Source organism: Silurus meridionalis, chromosome 20 (genome assembly GCF_014805685.1).
Source record: "Silurus meridionalis isolate SWU-2019-XX chromosome 20, ASM1480568v1, whole genome shotgun sequence".
Lineage (NCBI taxonomy): Eukaryota > Metazoa > Chordata > Actinopteri > Siluriformes > Siluridae > Silurus > Silurus meridionalis.
The window spans coordinates 12,662,872-12,682,755 of record NC_060903.1 but is presented as its reverse complement, the minus strand read 5'-3'; the positions used below and the strand labels follow the sequence as shown (position 1 = coordinate 12,682,755).

Here is a 19,884-nt window from a genome sequence, read left to right as displayed (position 1 = left end):
CATTCAAATGTCTTACTGCAGAAACTCCATTACCACACTCTGTTCCATGCACACACTAACACTGCTGTCTGCCATCTTGATTAATGGTCATTTGGTTTTGCAATACACTAAAAACATTTGGGTTTGCAATCAAGCAAACTATAGAAAATAACACTTAATATTTAGTTGCAATACTGCATAAAGTCATAATAACATACTGGCATTACCAATTTTGCATTTTACTTTTCCAGCTATTTAACACAATGGATAGCAGTGTAACGTATAGCAAAGAAAGAATTGGCCCTGCTGTTTCAATATTTTTGGAGGGAACTGTATGTCTGTGTAGTCACCAGTATCATATGTCCAGTGGAGATGTCCATGTTTGTGTGGGCGGGCTCTTCACTCCAGGAGGAAGTGCTAGTGCGGGCAGAGGGGCTAAGAATTGGTCCGTCACTCAGCTGAGAAGACACGCTGTTAATGCGAGAGGAATGTCGAAGCTCCGCCCTTTCCACTGGGGGCTTCACCGCCATTCGCTGCCTACACAAGTCCTACGATGTAAAATGAAAGATTTAGGATTTTGGAAAAGAATTTAGAAATTTGTCTGCATCTGTTTCCCAAACACACACAAATCAGCAGCTAATAATACAGCAATTTGTCCAAAATGTAGATTTTTTTCATGAATCTAAAGTCTATGATTGTTGTTGTTGTGCTTGATCCAAATCCACTTTCAAGCATTTATTAACAGAAAATAATTTCATGTGGGTGATGGAAATTCAAAGTTTCCATCACCCACATCATTCATGAGCTTCTATAATCCATATACAGTTCCATATACAACCATGATATTTTCTACCTGGTAGGTTGCTGTGGCTTCAGTAGCAGGGTCTGTGCTGAGGTTGGTAAGCTTCTCTTTGAGCTTGTGATGTGACCGATGGCGCAGACAGTAGATTACGCTAGAGATTAACAGGACCACGATGATGCACACGATGGATAACACCGTTAGGATGAGGAACTTCATCGATTCAGAGTGGCTGTACTTAGTAGGAATTTCACTCAACTTGGACTTCTACAGACACAAAAAAGACAGAGCTGGAGATTCTGATTGAGTATGAGAATCAGCCTCAGATAAACCTTGTGTAGCCAAAAGTATGTGGACACCTGATTATCATTACCATATGTGCTTGCTGAATTTCCAATTCCAAATAGTGTCCCCCTTTTGTTGCTCTAACAGGCACTAATATCAGCTAGAGAAGGCCAGATGTTCAGTCAGCATTTTAATTCATCCCAATGAACTCAAAGATGATGTAAAAAGAATCTTGCTTTCAACTTTGGAAATAAATAGGGGAAGGCCCATATGTGTGTAATGGTCAGGTACCCACACAAACTTTTAGCAATAGTGTAATTGATCTACAAATAAATGATTATTTTTTATGTATTCGTTTAGACATGACAGAGTGAGAAATAGTTTCTTACATCGGTAACTCCTGCCTCCAAAATGGTCACTCCAGCCTCCTTCTCTAGGGCAGCCTTCTGACTTACTGATTACACCAACAGAAAAAGCGTCAGTCATGACACATGTACATTATTGAAGAGTGGCAAAAAGAGTGTGTGTGTGCGTGTGTGTGTGTGTGTGTGTGTATGTATGTATATGTGGGCATGTGTTAACCTCTTACCAGCCACATTGGCAATGCCAGCTGTGGTGATATTGTGGACATTGTTGCGGACCTGGAATGTTACAGCTGGACCAAGAACACTGCACACATTCACACACAAATAATTGTTTTAACATTTTGTAATGGGGTTACTGGTGATAAAAGTAATAAGGAGTTGCTAAAAGGGCAATATGATAAATACCTAATAAGTTTACAGAAGATTTACATACATACATACACACACAAAGGAAAAATCCTACATCACTGGGGATTTTGCAGTTTATAGACCCAAATGCACATACAGATACAGAGGACTTACGAAAGATCAAGGAAATCAGTCATCTGGATCTTTGCTTTGTGACACAACAGCTCCATCAGGTGCAAACCCTGATCAGTGGAAAGGGAACTGAAGGAGAAAAAACACTGTGAAACAAGAGAGCTAGTCATCACTGTCATTTTTGTGTGTTGATGTCAGTGTGTTAAGGCTTACTCCGTATCTGTAATGATGTAGCCATAGACATCATTGTTATTGTTGGCCTGAACATCAAGTTGCAGATCCTGCACTTTCGCATTTTGGCGTTGCGGGCTGATGTTCATCTCCAAGACAGTCGACGGTGCTAGAGCAGCAGCCTCCACCCAGCCCTCCACCTCCTCCACCTGTTCCATGGCTTTCTTCTGTACTTTTACATCCATCTGAGTTGTCCTGCTGTGTACTCTCTCCACGGATATGCCACGCCCCTTTACAGGTGGGCTTGGCTCTGAGAAAGAGGTCTTATCCAGATAATCCAGAAGCTTCCCCAACAATTCGACTTCCTGTAAGGACAATAAAAGCCAATATAAAAAAAGAACAGTCATTTTTATAGTCATTTTATAGTTTAAAAGTATGAACCTAACAACAGATTTTCTTTTACATTTCAGCAACAGGTACAGTAACTCACAAAAGTGAGTACACCCCTCACATTCAGCAACCATTTTAGAATCTTCTCAAGGGACAATACTATAGAAATGAAGCTTGGATATACTTTAGAGTAGTCAATGTGCAGCTTGTATATCTTTATAGATATATATTTTTCTCTGAAAATAACTCAACATACTGAACAGCCATCATTGTCAGAATAGCTGGCAATAAAAGTGAGTACACCATAAGTAAACATGTCAAAACTGTGTCCAAAGTGTCAATATTTTCAGTACCAGCAGCACTCATGCAGCCCCAGACCATGATGCCACCACCACCATACTTGACTGTAGGCAAGACACAATTTTCTTGGTTTTCCTCACCAGGGTATTGCCACACATGCTCGACACCATCTGAGCCAAACAAGTCTATCTCATAAGACCACAGGACATGGTTTCAGTAATTCATGCTCTTGGACAGGTTGTCTACAACAAACTGTTTGTGGGCTTTCAGCCAGCTTCAGAAGAGGCTTCCTTGAAAACCGACTTGTTGAAATGGGCGTATGGTTTAAAGCAATGCTGCAGCACTCATGCGTCTGTTTTTTTTTTTGCCGATTCTGCACCTTTCACACAGCACGAGGACTTAACTTCTTAGATGGACCCTTGCGAGGTCTTTTCTAAATAGAATCCGTCTTGGAAAACCTCTGTATGACCCTGTCCACTGTACTATAACTCAGTTTCAGGGTGTTCTTGATCTTCTTATAGCCTCGGTCATCTTTGTGGAGAGCAAAAATTATAATTCTCAAATCCTCAGAGAGTCTTTGCCATGAGGTGCCATGTTGAACATCCAGTGGTCAGTAAGAGAGAATTGTACTCAAAGCACCAAATTTTAACTGCTTTAATACAAAATACAAAAATTTGTATGGTCCTGTCAAGCAGACAACTCTTGCATTTGTTGCCAGCTATTTTGACAATAATGGCTGTGTGTTGACTTGTTTTTAGAGACAGTAAATATGTCCTGCTATATAAGTTTAATTTTTATAATATTGTCATTGAGAAGATATAGTAAAATGGTATGGTGTATGTGCCCTGTCAAAAAAGACTTTTTGAAATATTTTCCCAAACAATGACCTTTGATTTAATTAGACTCGTAGGAACTCTCTAGGGCCTTCATTTTTAAGCTTTGCACACATACATTTAGACAGTTTCTTCCATTCTTCTTTTCAGATCATCACATTCTGTCAGCTTGGATGGGAAGCCTCTGTGAACTGCAATTCACATTGTGCCATTGTGAGGTGATTAGCAACTGTATTCACATCACCGCTCTGTGGTTTTAATGTTAGAGCAGACAGGTGTACTGTACATGATGATAAAACATCACCAACTATAATACCAGCATAAAAAATTCAGGAATGTACTGTAATGACATCTGTTGTATCTTAAAAAGATTGTAGCCATTGGCAAGATATATTATTGTCTTTTTGCTGTTTGCCATTCTGAAACATACACTAAAACTTTCTTTCGGCTTCTCCCATTAGGGGTTGCCACAGCGGACCATCCACATGTTTGATTTGGCACATGTTTTTACGCTGGAGGCCCTTCCTAACGCAACCCATTTATCCGGGCTTGGGACCGGGACTAAGGTTTGTGCAATGCTAATGGCTGGGGTTAGTTTCCTGACCAGGGATCGAACCCGGGCCGCAGCGGTGAGAGCGCCGCATCCTAACCACTAGACCACCAGGGAACCATACACTATAAGGTTAAATGTTTGAGTTCACTAATATTACATCCATATATGCTTTATGAACATCCACTCCAGATATATCACCCCACTCCTCCTTTAATGTGGAAATTTCATGTTCAGAAAAAAAGCATTAGTGAGATCAGGCACTGATGTGAGGTTGAGGTTATGGCTTTATAAACCATTTGAGTTCTGGAGAGAGTCCAAACTATGTGTTATTGGGGATCACTTTGTGCACAAGTGCAGTGTAATGTTGGAACATGTATGAGAATTGTAATTCCAGTGAACTCACAAAGATGTTTTGTACAATTATGTGCTTCTCAAATATGTGGCAACATCTTTTGGAGGAGCTATGCATAGTGGTCACAATGATTTATTATGATCAACTATTGAGCATATCAGAAAATGATAGCAAAGACACGTAAATATAAATACCTTATGGTCCACATTAGATCTCTCCTCCTTTCTGTTTTGTCCCCCTGCACAGAATGTTGAGCACAACGTGATACATAGTTAAAAAAGAATATATTAAAAACATTATATACCACAATTAATATTTTAATAACATCCTAGACATGTACCTGATGATGACATGGCCTCAGATATTTGACTGATTGGGGAATCTTTGCTTTCTGACTCTGAGATGTTTTCATTCCATAAATCTACTCCTGGCTGCTGATCATCAGGTGGTAGTTCTCTAATTTCCTGGTCTTCATTTTGCAGGTCTTCTGTTTGCAGGTCTCGGGGTCTGTATGCCTTTTCCGTTTGCTTCTCCACTACCTGCAGAGCATCAGCTATAAGAGAGGCCAGCTGGTCCAGATCTGCTGCGCTCAAACTCTTCACGTCTACATTATGCCTTCCTACATTGTGTAGGACATTTCGGATAAAGGTCTCTGTAAACAGCAAAACCAAGAGGCACATTGTTGCAAAAAAACAAGAAATATCTAGGAGCAACATATAGGCTAAATTTGAGCTTAAGCAACATACACTATATGGACAAAAGTATTGGGACACCTGACCTTTCCTGCCATATGTGATTCTTCTTCAAGCTGTTGCCACAAAGCTGGAGTCACACAATTGTATAGAATGTCTTTGGATGCAGTTAATAAAATATTTAGTTCACTTGAATTCGGAAACAAAGTGAGCACCATGAAGATATAGTTTACATGATTCGGTAGATCTTAAATGGCCTGCTAAAGAGCTCTGATCTCAACAGTACTCAACACTTTAGGTATGATTTGGAACACTGAACTCCAGGCCTTCTCACCTACATCAGTACCTGACTTTACTAACATCCCTGCGGCTGATGAACACAAATATCCAAAAGAAAACTCCAAAATCTAATGAAACATCTTCCCAGAGGAGTGGAAGGAATTAGAAGAGCAAATTGGTACTAAATGTGTAATGTGATGCTCAAAAAGCACATACCATACTTATGACCAGGTGTCTGCAAACTTTCGGCAATAGAGTGTATATTACATTTTTTTTTTTTTTTTTAATCTAACCCTGTTCCCATTCTTCTGTGAGCTCCTCTATCATGGAACAGCTACCAACTAAAGAACTATTTCACTAAATCACATGTATCATATGTAATAAGCATGTGATAAAAAACCCTAAAAACTCAAAGCCAATATACACTATGGACAAATGTATTGGGATACCTGTTAATTCCAGCCATATGTGTGTCTGTTACCTCAAAGTTGGAGTCACACATTTGTGTGGGATGTTTTAATTACTTACATTTTACAGCTTTTGTACCCATACAGTTGGTGTACTTGCTAATAGCCAATAAGTGAAGCTGCAAGGTAATTATAGCAGATAAACTGATATATACCGTACGAACAAAAGTACTGGGACACCATAAGTATTTCTTCTCCATATTACCACTATGTTGGAGGCATAAAAAAGTTAGGATGTCTTTGGATGCATTACATTTTCCCTTTTCTTGAACTTTGAGACCCAAACATGTTCCAGCATGACAATGACCTCCACACAAAGTCAGCTTCATGAAGATATGGTTTGTGTGGTGTTGAAGTGAAAGATCTTGAATGACTTGCTATAGAGATCTGACCTCAACAATACTGAACACCTTTAGGATGAATTCAAAACCTTTGGGCCCCAAACCAGCATTGCAATGCCCCTATACTATGATTTGCATGGTGTTGGAATGAAAGCCCTTAAGTGGTTTGCTATAGAGCTCTGACCTTAACCCTACTGAATACCTTTGGGATGAACTTAAAGCCTGGTGCACCTCAGGCCTACTCACCCTACACCGGTAACTGACTTTACAAACACCTTTGTGGTTGAATTATTACAAATCTCCACACTTACACTCCAAACTCCAGTAAGGGGCAACTCCCCAGAAGAGTGTAGGTTATTATAACAGCAATTAGCTATTAGATGTTCAAAAAGCATAGAATCTTATGGTCAGCTGTCCACAAACTTTGTCCATAAAGTGTCTGCTTCCTCTAGGAAAAAAGACTGCTCATGTAAATTCTTGGGGGAAAGACCCTCAAAGGGACATCATATTTTGCCCCTTACAATTACACGAGCTCACAAATGCCCATAATTGGTTAGTGTCACTGAGATTGATTGAATGAATATCCCTTCTACCCAGTGAGCATAGATAATTTTTCTCCCGTAGTCCCATGAATGAATCTGAACCAATTAAAACTTTTAATTAAAACAATTAAATAAAATTACATTTAAAAAAATCTTAGACATTAAAATGCTCTCGCTGTTTGAGTGATTCAGTCTTATCCAGCATGCAAAGCATAATTCCATTTACAGATCAGAATTAATATGACTATATCTATTAGTCATGTTATGCTCAAAACAATGAATTTTCTGTTTATAAAACAAAATGTCATTAGTAATCAGTTTTATACACTATATATAATTAAATGGTATGTACAAATGTATACACTGATCAACCTATAATAAATTACAAAAGAAACCCATCATACCATCTACTGGAGTCAGTGGTTCTTTGACAAGCGACTGCGAGGATCCACCTTTTGGGACTACTGGTTCTGATTTAGGTCTACCTCTCTGCCAGGATGCCATTTTTTGAGACACGTACTGCTTTAGGGCAGTAAGAGGGAAGTCTGTACCGTCCTGCTGTCTTTGTGCGTTGTACATTTTGTCACTCTGATAGCTTGTAAGGTCAGGGAATGAAGCTTTCTTATACAGTGAATCTGGAGTGAACTCGGGTGGGATCGAGCTGAATTTATTGTTTGGTATTCCCAAACGATAATACGCCGGGGGTAAAGAAGACTTCATTTTGGTAGCCTGTAGATACAAAACTTAATAAGTAAACTGGTGATTTTTTAAAAACGTCTTAATGATCAGACACAGAAATATGTACACACCAATCACATCCACTAAAACTTACAGTATAACCACAGTATATATCAGGGGTGTAAAGGTACAAATAATTTACGGTTCGGTACGTACCTCGGTTTTTAAGTCGCGGTTCGGTACAATTTCGGTACGGTTAGGGAAAGAAATGCAAAACATAAAATTGCTTGTCATTTTTTATAAATGCAGTTTATTATTATTATTAACATTTGTGATCCACATTTGGACACTTCATTTTTAAATAAAAATGCCTGCTTGGTTAAATAATATATAAAATCATATTTTATAATATTTTATAAAAATTGAATAAAACAAATTAATGCAATACACTTTTTATTATATTGATTTAATTGAGTAATCATTTAAATTCAAATAAAATTGATTAAATGAAGTTAAATACATAGAAAAAAGTAATTAAATAGTTTACATTTGTTAGACCCCATTTGGGTAATACAGATGTGTGTGTATTTAAGTGTGTGTGTGTGTGTATAGACATTTTATATGTTCTATGTAACTGTCCTACTTTTTTTTAGCATACTTTAACAAATGTCTTCATTCCTTCCATCCTTTATTCATTCACACCCGTAAAACGCGAAATTGTCAGGATTCTCTCCTTTTAAGAGAAATTCTTGAAGCTGGACATGAAACACTAAAGAATCCATATCGCTAGCTTTAGCCGCTAACCAGAAAGTGGCTATCGGCTAACGCTAGCGCTATGGATTCAAGATTTAGGTTTTTTTTATTTGTCACACACATAGTTTATATGCAGGATAAAACCTGCAGTAAAATGGAAAGCATTAGCCGCTAGCCACTTCCTATTTAATCTTCCTGATTGATTAATTCATGTAGAAAAGATTTTCGGTACGGAGTGAGTATCCACAGTGACACTGCGCTAACTGTAGTGTCTTATTTTTTATATCCCTGGCATTGTTGTGTTTTCAAGTTTAAAAATAATTGTAAAAATGCGTTCGAAGTGTGAGGTGGACACTAAACACGGTGGACACGTGTACCGTTACACCCCTAGTATATACTAATATTATTACAATATTTCCATTCTGTTTCGGGTAACGTTGTGGGTCAAAAATTTGTGGCATCTGAAACTGGAACTCAACACCAAAACTTTGGAATATTTGATAGTGCTGACTAGACACAATTGAACCAGTTCTGGAAATGTACTGGTGACTCTCTCCCGTCTGACACAACTATTAACATAGTTAAAAAAGTGTGCAGACCCCGGAACAATGTACAGTATACCGTGACCTCATGTTAGATTCTGTGTCTGATTTAATACATAAGCATTTAATAATATACTCATTTTATCATAGATTGGATATAATCTATATCTGTAATATTATATTGTTGTTAGTGACCTGTTACAGTCAAAATGTATCATATACATATATTTAGAATAGCTAACAAATAACAAACTGCTTAGCAAACAATGAAAACTGAAATATGTTTCCCAAATACAAGACATTAATAATATTAAAAGATAAAAGCGCCTTACCTGACCATCTAGTTTAGGCCTCAGACTTAGGTTCAGCAAATACTTCTGCAGACTTTTGCTAAGTTTCTCTTCCAAAGATTTCAGTCTGTCATCTTCCACAGCTGCTGTCTGTACCATTGGTCTGCACATTAATGAACATTTCAGCATTATCATCCCTGGCATAAAAACAGGCATTAGTATTTGTTTATTGATATGCTCAAGAGATGATTAGGAGAAGATGGTTCTTGTGATTTTATCACAAGTCAGGAGCCTGCAGCTACCAGAAGCAGTTGGGTTGAACACAGCACACAAATTCACAGCAAGCTACAAAGTGAAAGAAGAAATAATAACAGCAGGGGAGCTGCTGCAATGTAGTGACGACTTCTTCTATATTTGTTGTATCATTTTAGAGCTATCCAGAAATCTTTTCCAAACCCAGACAGCCTATCAGCTAAGATTGGCATAGACTCTATTTGGCGGTTTTGTGGACAGCTGACCATCACGTCCATGCGCCAAAATGTTGCTACAAAGTTGGAATCACGCTATTAGGCATTTTTGTGGGCTGTAGCATCTCAATTTTAATTCAGTGTAATGAAGCGATCCGAACCTGTTCCAGCAGGACAATGTGCACAATGGGAGCTCCATAAAGACATGGTTTGCCATAGTTGATGTGGAAGAACTAGAGTGGCCTGTGCAGAGAGCTCACCTCAACACCACTGAACAGTTTGGGATCAAATTGAACGCTAACTGCACCTCCTCAGTGCCTGGTATTAATATTTCTCTTGTGGTTGAATGGGTACATTCCCTCAGCCATAGTTTAAAATGTATCTGAAATAGTGCCACTTATGAATTCAATTTAATTCATTTTTAATAGTATAGCGCTTTTACCATCTACATTGTCTCAAAGCAACGTTGCACAGATAAAGATAAATTTAATTAAATTGAACTGAACTGAACTGAACTGAATTTAATTGAATTGAATATGGGTGGCACCAAAAGTTCAATTATTACAGTTCCATCATTGTTCAGTGTACTGTTCAGTAGGTGTTGAGGCAAAATGTAGTCTTAAACTATTATAGCAGGTAGTTAAAATATTAATTACAGTCCAAATCCAGTCTCAAAGTTTTTAATTCGTCATTAAATTCAGGGATCTTTAGGCTGTTGATGTGGAACCATCACCAGCTGCACAGAGAAGTCTCGAATTGAAGAGGAAACAGCATAGGGTTTACAAAAACTGGAATGCAATGTTTAAGCACATATAGGGGTGATGATCATTGGTACAAAATTAGTTTGGCCATATAATATAATGTATAGAATCTGCCATAAATCTGTAGTTCAGCAGCTGACACATGGTCATGCAAAGTACAAGTTCTTGCACAGCTACACAGATAATATACAACATGAATATGCACAACATCCAGCTTAATATGTGCTGCTGAGGAGTTTTGAACAGAAAGTTCAAACATGTATTAGGTTGTTTGCCATTTGGTTTTTTAGTTTTATGTTTGTCCGAATCAAATACCTTGAGTCAGGTGGTGACAAGGGGATCCTGTGTAGTTTGGAAAATTCTTTCGACAGGACCTGCTGAGTGACATCATCTTGCCATGAGAGACCTGGTGAAGACCACAAATACAGCTAATAGAGCTTTTATTCAAATCCCACTGCTCAGTGTGATTGGTTTCCTTGAATATTCTTGCTCATTTGCTCTGGGAATTCTGAGAATTATTTAAAAAATGCATAGATATGTGTTACACTTTGTAATTGAACTTGAAGAGAACCAAATTTTCATGGCCAAAGTTTCAAGTTTTAACCATAATCTTTCTGATTAAAGTTTTCAAAGTAGTGTATTTGCATGCTGGATTATTTTTCACCTAAACTGCTGACAATTTCTCCCAGTTTTAAGCATTCCCACCCACTCGTTCACCCCATCACAGGCTGTGATTGGCTGGTGTTGCTCTAATTGTCAGAGGAGATAATAACATTATTCTTCCCATCAAGAGAATAGGACCAGTTGTGCTTTCTTGGACACTCTGTCACAACAAGCTGTGGTGGTGTTGTGATTATAACTTTCATTCCATCAATACAGATGCCGCTGAATCCTATAGGCACTTTTTTCAGAAAATAATACGTGTTGTGCTTCGCGGAATGTCCATCAGGTGGCGCATGAAATAACATACTCTACGTACAGGCCAAATTGCCTGTAAACACTTTTCATTTATTCTGATAATTTATTAGTCTGATAAATAATTAACTGCATTCAATGCTGTGACACGTGTATTTAATATGGTAATACAGGCATAAAAAATCTACTCACATGAGGAAAGCTTTTTCCTACATTACAGATGCATTTCTAATTATTGTACATTGTTTAACTCCTACATTTCATTCAAATTCTATTTTCCACTCTGCTATGAGAAGTGAAACTGACACCCTAAAGCCGATGTGGTTATGTGGAAATAATGCAGTATAGAATGGTATTAAGATGAAAAGAACAGAAATCACTCAATTGGAACATATGTACCTCGAAGCGAAAGTTTCAAGAGTAGCGTACGAAACCTCTGCAGGATCGCTGGTGTGATATCGTATGTGTACGCATCCACTCCCATCATCATCTGACAATGGCCGAGCATGCCATCTGCAAAACAATGGCAATGTCAGACACCTAAATCCTGATGAAAACAAAGTGAGATCTCACTCTTGGATGGGTGTTGACCTGCAGAGTTCAGGATTATCGCTCGATTAAAACATCTGCTTGAAATCATTAGCTAATTACTAAAGTCTTCATAATTCTTTATCATGATTACAGCATTATAGTGATTTTATTACAATGTTCTTAGGCACCAGGCTTAGTTTGGATTGGAAGAATCCTATATTCAGTAAATCATTTCATAATTATTTATAATTATCTTTAAATGAATCCTTTTTTAACTACAGCTCAACATAAAAAAATTAATTGTCATTACTAGCAAATTGCTGTTTCAAATAAATATACATTATACAATCATTTCTGTTATAATCAACTGATAAAAGTGCATTAAATAATGTCAAGAATTGACATGAATAAAATCACTTTTGCTTTTGAATTACTATTACCATAACTAGGTACCTCCACCATTACAAAAGCAGTACTAGTTCTCAAAGCGTAACTGTTTATTTATATTGTGATGAAACTGTACATTAAACACAGCATTAGCATTTATTAAATAAATATAGATCGAAATATATCAGCTAATTGCATTAGTTGTTAAATTGATATAAAAAAAGTTTTAAAACATTGATGGACAAACCATGTAGTTGAGTTAAAGCAGAGATACACTAAAGGGGAGCATTTTTTTCTTTTACTGAAGTAATATTTTATACTTTCACTTGAGTAAAATGATTTGCCTTTAAATGTATTTAAGTATCCAAGTACAAATATTTATTATGGCTATAATGTTCTATGATCATTTTTGTCACAAAACCCTTTGCTCTTTGCTCAACTCAGTTCAAACGGACTATTTTATGTATACGGTACTGTACTGTATTAACATTTTACTTCATTTTATAATTCATCATTATATTTTTATTAATAAATTTCATTATTGCATTCAACATAAAACTCCATGAAAACAATTCACAATAAGTTTTTTATCGTGCTATCCACGAGAGACCGGGAATATCAGCCAAACTAATTCGTTATGTGGCAAATGCAATCAATTTAAAACTGCGTTAAAGCGGAGGATTACGGTACTATTTTTTATTATGACTATAATGTTCCTATAATTTTTTTGTCATAAGACTCTTGCTTAATCGAGTCAGTGTATGTCAAAAGACTTTTTTTTAATGTTACTGTCTTTTCAACTACTTCATAAAAAATATCACGCAAATAAGGCCATGGATGTTGCGGCAAGTGAGAGTCAGGAGTTTCTTCCATCATTAATTACACACAAAATGTGCTGCTTGCTGTTGAACTGAAGCTGAACTGTATGCTAAGTAGATCCATTCCTAACATCAATTAAAACAAGTTGGTGTTTTGCTGTGTTCTTGAGCAGTTAAGTTTTTATTCACTCATATATAAAAGGAACGACAGATTTTGCAAAATGTAGTTTGTAAAGAGATTTGACTTTGAAATTTGAAATTAAAGTTAAAGTCTCCCCAAAATGGAAATACTTCAGTTAAGTAGAGATGCATGAAAAGCTGCTAATGTACAGTAATGGACCACTGGTGGTCAACCATACAAATAAACTGATATACCCTATTTATAGAAATGTATTGGGACACCTGACTTTTCCAGTCATATGTGGTTCTTCACCAAACTGTTACCACCAAGTTGGAGGCACACAATTGTATACAATGCATTTGCATTTGGTAGCATTCAATTTTCCCTTCACTTGAACTAAGAGATCCCAACTTGTAACTGTATAGAGCATTGATCTCAACACTATTGAATACCTTTGGGATAAATTGGAACACTGACCCAGGCCTCCTCACCTCACCTACATCAGTACATGACTTTACTAACACCCTTGTGACTGAATGAACACAAATCTCCACAAGTGCACTCAAACAACGTGAAAAAATGCAGTTTTATTATCATTAACAGCAAGTGTGGACTAAAGCACATACCAATCATATGGTCCGGTGTCCACAAACTTTTGCCCTTTTGGTGTACACTTACTTTCCAATATTTATATTCCTTTCATTTTATGTCTTTCTTTATTGACCGTACAGTATCTTAGGATTCAAATCAAATGCTGCTGTCTGACTGAGCCAGTCATTTTGGATATATGTTTTTATTGTATTATTTATTGTAAATTTGTTATTTGTTATCTGGAGAGTGAGAAACTTTGCCACCTGACTCCTTTTGCCTTTGTTTGTCACTTGCCAATTCTTCACAAAGTCTTGAACAGGAAATGAGCAACAGAGCAGAGCCAACATTGTATATTATTATAAAGGAATTTCGAAGTCAAATCTCTTACGTTTTACAAACTACATTGTGCAAAATCAGTCGTTCCTTTTTATTTATGAGGATAAAAACTTAATTGGTCAAGCACACAGCAAGCCACCAATCACGGTCGAGCGCGATCTCTGTTTTGAACTTGTTTTTAATTGTCACTTGATGGTATCTCCTCATCGCCATCATACAGTTCAGCATCAGTTTAACTGCAAGCAGAATGTTTTGAGAGGAATAAATGATGGAAAAATCTCCTCACAACACACATGGTCTTATTTGTGCAATTATTTTGGAGTAGTTGAAAAGAAGGTTTTGGGATCATGATCATTTGAATAGATATCAGTGTTTGATATTTAATCGTGATTAATCGCAACTTAATCGCTAAATTAAAAGACTGGGGTGGAGCTGGAGGTAGCCAAGCTGAAGATGCTGAGATTTTAATTGGGAGTTGGATGGACAGGATTGGAAACAAGTTTATTAGAGGAGAAGAATCACACATTTTTATCTGCTCTAAATGTACCTTAAATTAATATTTTTCATGTTTCTAATCAACATTGGCATGGACAAATATGGATGCTTTATGCAAATGTATGTTTATTATTAGTGAAACTAAACTCAACAGTGGGTATGAAGACAAAATATTCTTGTAAATGTTAAAGATATTGTGGTGTTTTAATTGACGTAAATCATCAGGACACCAAACAGGACTGTTTCCGTGTTTCCACACGGACAGTTTTGAATGCCGGATGTGTGCATTATGGCGGATTTTGGTGCTTGATTTAAGACTTTGCGCATCAGTAAAACAAATCTTTAGTAATTATGTAAAAACTAAAATTAAAACAATAAAAAATAATTTAATTTAATAAATAAATTGAATAAATAAAAATGTAAAAGTTTATTTCTCTATTGTTTTATATCTGGGCAAAGAAAGGACAATGTGAAGAAATGTGTTGAGTTGAAGGTTTTAATTTGGCTTCTTTTATATTTATTTTTTCACATTTTTAATTAAAACATAAAAATTAAAATGATAATAAAATGGTCAAACAGAAACGCATTAATCGCGCATTAATAAAACGAGTGGCGTTAAAATTAATTTATGTTAACTCGTTATTAACGCGTTAATTTTACAGCCCTAATGAATAGATCGGTGTGCTAAAAGTCAAATTACAGTCTTTTCACATAAACTGAGTTGATTAAGCAAAGACTCTTGTGACAAAAATGATAGAACATTATAGCCATAATAAATAATAGTAGTTTGGATACTTAAGTTCATTTTAATACAAATAATTTTTTACTTTACTTAAATTTTAAAGTTTATCTCTACTTTAACTCAACTACATGCTACATGAAGTTCGTCCACCACTGACATCAGTGATCTATAGTAAAGACTGTGGATGATTGTGCAGGTCTTACCATTGACACAAATCTCATAGTTCACACACAGATTCTTCTCAAACAGGCAACCTGATGAAAGAAAAGAGTACCTTTTAGTGCAGAAGGATCAGGAATATAGTACACGTAAGTGTGGACTTGGAAGAAGACACTCAGGGTAATGTCAGATTAAGGACAGGTGAATATGTGTACAGTTCAATGCTAATACTGCAAATATATGACTGTATGTAATTGCAGGGACACACACATACAAGCAAATGCTTAGAAAGCCTTCTGCATCTGATTCTATAACACGTCTACAACACTGAACACATGTCCATGATTCATTTTGTTTAATTGAAACTAGTGCCAAGTTCATGTTTTATTATATGCTACTATGAGTCTAAACAGATCACACAAAGACCATGTCTATATATGAACATACAGTATAGAACAATACTATAGAAATGAAAAGTTGGATATATTTTAGAGTAGTCAATCTGCAGCTTGTACAGCAGTACAGATTAACCGTCCTCGGATTTGTTTACTTGTCTAAATAACTGCCAACAAATGTGAGTATACAACCTAAATGATAACAGCTGTGTGTGGCTTAACCATGTCCCATTCATCATGTTTATGTTTCTGTCTGCTTGACAGGACTATACAAATTTGTGTATCTTGTATTAGCAGTTCAAATTTGTCGCTTTGGGTACAATTCTCTCATACTGACCACTGGATGTTCTACATGGCACCTCATGGCAAAGACTCTCTGAGGATTTGAGAATTAGAATTGTTGCTTTCCACAAATATGGCCAAGGCTTTAAGAAGTTCAGTAACACCCTGAAACTGAGTTACAGAACAGTGGTGAGGGTCATGCAGAGGTTTTCCAAAATGGTTTCCACTCAGAACAAGCCTTGCAGGAGTCTAAGAAATTAAGTCATCGTGCTGTGCATCAGGTGCAGAAGCTGCTTTGCAGAAGCGGAAGGTCCGCTTGTAAGTGCTCAGACTAAACGCCACACACTGCAACAAGTCGGTTTGCATTACCGTAGTTCCAGAAGGAAACCTCTTTTGAAGCTGACTTACAAGTAAACTTGCAAACAGTTTGTCTCTTTGTCTGTCAAAGAGGATAAATTACTGGAACCATGTCCTGTGGTCTGATAAGACAACTTGTTTGGCTCAGATGATCTCCAGCATGTGTGGTGACACCCTGGTGAGATGTACCAAAAAAAATTTGTTTTGCCTACAGTCAAGCATGGTGGTGGTAACATCATGGTCTGGGGCTGCATGAGTGCTGCTGGTACTGAGGAGCTGCCATGTATTGAGGGAAACATGGATTTCAACATGTAATGTGACATTCTGAAGCAGAACAAGATGCCCTTAATTCAGAAAGTGGGCAGAACGGCAGTTTTCCAACATGATAACGACCCAGAACACACCACCAAGATGACAATTGCCACGGGGCTAACAATCAGCAGCTCTGTTATGACATTATAGAGGGGTGAAAGGTGAATTCCATGCCCAGGAGGATTAAGGTGGTGTAAGATATCAATGGTGCTCAGACAAAATATTGACACTTTGGACACAGTTTTGACATGTTCACTTAGGGTGTACTCACTTTTGTTGCCAGTTGTTTTGACAATAATGGCTGTATGTGGAGTTGTTTTCAGAGGACAGTAAATTGTCTCTTGAGAAGATATACTCAAATAGTTGCTGAAATGTGAGGGGTGTACTCACTTTTGTGAGATACTGTAAATGCATTATATACATACAGATTAACATTAGCTTTTTAAAGTCTGCCATTTTGAATTGAACAATAAACACTGTTTTTATTATACTTGTCCTCTATTTATTCGAATGTAGATTCAAATCTGATCAAACAGATGTTTGATATGTAACAGCATTTACCAATAACAAAAAAGATACCAGATGTGTTGTCTTTTCCACCATAGCATCTATGTTTTTGCATTATATTACATTAAATGATCGTGCTTTTTTTCCCCTAAAATATTGAAAGGTACTTTCACAAACTGTATCTTTTTTTTCTACTCTAAACATTGTACCTACAATATACTGAAAAAAACCTTACACAGCTCCTTGAATATTTGAAAAAACACACACAAAAAAACATTTAAGTTAAAATCAACTTAAAAATTAAAAACAATATTTTATAGCAAATATTGCAAATGATTTGTGTTTCTATTGTTATTTTTGTGATTCCTGTAACAATATATTAAAACTATTATTATTATTATTATTATTATTATTATTATTATTATTATTTAATATGGTGGTGTTGTTTATCATTTTACCTTTAAAATACAATCGAATTTTACACTAGAACAAATTCAGTTGATGGAACCAACTGGATTGATTATGCAATATGTTGGAAAATGATTTCCATGCAGCGATAAACGCTATTGTGAAGCATTTGGCTAAAATGTGTGATTCCCTAATTACATCCTTCCAGCAGTTAGATCTTAAATCAACAAAAGTGCAAAATGTAATATAACAACAACAGGCAAATATAAAAGACCTATATTTCAGTGTTCATTGCTGTGCCGTGTTCTAAAAAGAACACGCCAGGAAGCTATTTGTGGAAACAAGCGCCCACCTTCTATCACAAGCCATCTCTATGAATTAAGAATGCTCAAAGCAGTTGCTATGGTAACAAGATGCCCTATTGACAGGGTAACCTTTAGAACAGCTTGAATCTCGTTTTCTCGCACGCACACACACACACACACACACACACACACACACACACACACACATGCATACAAACACTTGTCTAGTAACAAAAATGGCTTCCCATATAGTAATGTACATTTCAGTCAGCTGAGATTTTACCCAGATTCAAATCCCACTTTATGAGAATTTATAATAAAACATCTGCATAATTTACATGCAAACATAAAAAATAAAAAAAATCAAATCAAATGCCAGACACAAGGTCTTGTTGTTTTAGTGTGAAAATGTGTGCATGATAAGATATTTTATGTATAAATACCCCTCGGGAAAATGCTTTTCAAGCACAGTCACGTGTCCAATGTTCTTTCTATGCATGTAAAATGCATGTAATCTATTCTACCCTGATCATGTAATTGATGTAATAGTGACACTGATCACGTAATCTACTGACACTGATCTTCATCTCGACCTACATTACTGTCCACTAACGATGAATATATTAACTGGAGCTCACTCAAGTTTATTCCTAGATGTCTGCATGAATAAAAATCATCTGGAGAACCTTGAAGCCTGTGTAGATTTAACTAAACCATAAACCCCACACATCTCCTCCGATAAGCACGTACATAGGAGTACATCTAGAAGAAGAAACGCACGACGATCTTTAAAGCAGACCACAAATCTGATCTATAAATCCAACATGCAGAACCCTGAAATCAGAAATACGTTTTTTTCTCCATCCTTTGCTCTGATTACCGTCGCACACCCACCGAATTTGCTCTCGGCCCTGGTGATGATCTGCACTTGGAGACCGAGAAGACACAGAAGCAGGTAGAGGGAATCCATTTCCTTCCTCTCATACATCCATGACACAAGCGCGGTTAAAAATCCATTCGTCTGGGTTTTTTTCGGGATTCAGTGTATATATATATATATATTGCTCCAGGGCGATATGCGGTGAAGAGAGAAATGAAGATGATGAGGATGATGAGGATGATGGTGATGATGGAGCGATTGACGTAAGAGGAGGAGGAGGGACGATGAGGAGACGCAGAAGCTGACAGCTCTCTTCCTGCAGGCCCTCCCTGACTCACTGTGACGTCAAACACACACACACACACACACACACACACACACACACACACACACTTAACGATATAATGCAGCTAATTAACCCAATGCTCATTTTTCTAGTATATATTTATATATATATATATATATATATATATATATATATATATATATATATATATATATATATATATTCTTATTTATTTATTTGCAATAAACAAACAAATTAATTAATTATTTAGTTAATTAACTATTTATTTTCCCCCAACAAGGAGACCAGCCAAATGTCCCCACAGCCAAATCTTTACTACATCTACAGATGTTTGCAGACATCTGACCACAAGATTTCCATTTCACATTTAGTGCTTATTTGCTGTTATATTAACCTCCACTCTTCTGGGAAGATGGTCCACTAGATTTGTGGAGATTTGTGTGATATTTATTCAGGTTAGTTAGTCAGGTACTGGAGAAGGTGAGGTGATGAGGCCTGGGTTTTAATTCATCTCAAAGGTGTTCAGTGTGGTTGATGTCAGATCTCTATAGCTGATTACTCAAGATCTTTCACTCCAACTCACGCAAAGCAGATCTTCGTGAAGCTGGTTTTATGCACAGGGGTATTGTCATGCTGGAATAGATTTGGGTCTCCTAGTTAAAGTGAAGGGAAAATGTCATGCAACCACATCCAAAGACACCCTATACAATTGTGTGC

General features: G+C 36.7%; 1 protein-coding gene across 1 annotated transcript in view; it reads right to left on the bottom strand.

The window, feature by feature from the left end:
- slco5a1b (solute carrier organic anion transporter family member 5A1b) overlaps positions 1-19,162 on the bottom strand; it is a 31,278-nt gene extending 12,116 nt beyond the window's left edge. Inside the window, exons 1-14 of the mRNA XM_046876985.1 lie at positions 18,875-19,162; positions 15,459-15,509; positions 11,634-11,747; positions 10,635-10,725; positions 9,134-9,254; positions 7,233-7,557; positions 4,848-5,159; positions 4,702-4,745; positions 2,122-2,444; positions 1,951-2,037; positions 1,653-1,732; positions 1,453-1,517; positions 833-1,045; positions 330-527 (exon numbers count right to left, since the gene is read on the bottom strand). Of these exons, the coding sequence (XP_046732941.1) occupies positions 330-527; positions 833-1,045; positions 1,453-1,517; positions 1,653-1,732; positions 1,951-2,037; positions 2,122-2,444; positions 4,702-4,745; positions 4,848-5,159; positions 7,233-7,557; positions 9,134-9,254; positions 10,635-10,725; positions 11,634-11,747; positions 15,459-15,509; positions 18,875-18,968 (2,118 nt within the window). The 5' untranslated portion in view covers positions 18,969-19,162. The remainder of the gene's footprint in view (positions 1-329; positions 528-832; positions 1,046-1,452; positions 1,518-1,652; positions 1,733-1,950; positions 2,038-2,121; positions 2,445-4,701; positions 4,746-4,847; positions 5,160-7,232; positions 7,558-9,133; positions 9,255-10,634; positions 10,726-11,633; positions 11,748-15,458; positions 15,510-18,874) is intronic.
- Between the last annotated feature and the right edge of the window lie 722 nt (positions 19,163-19,884).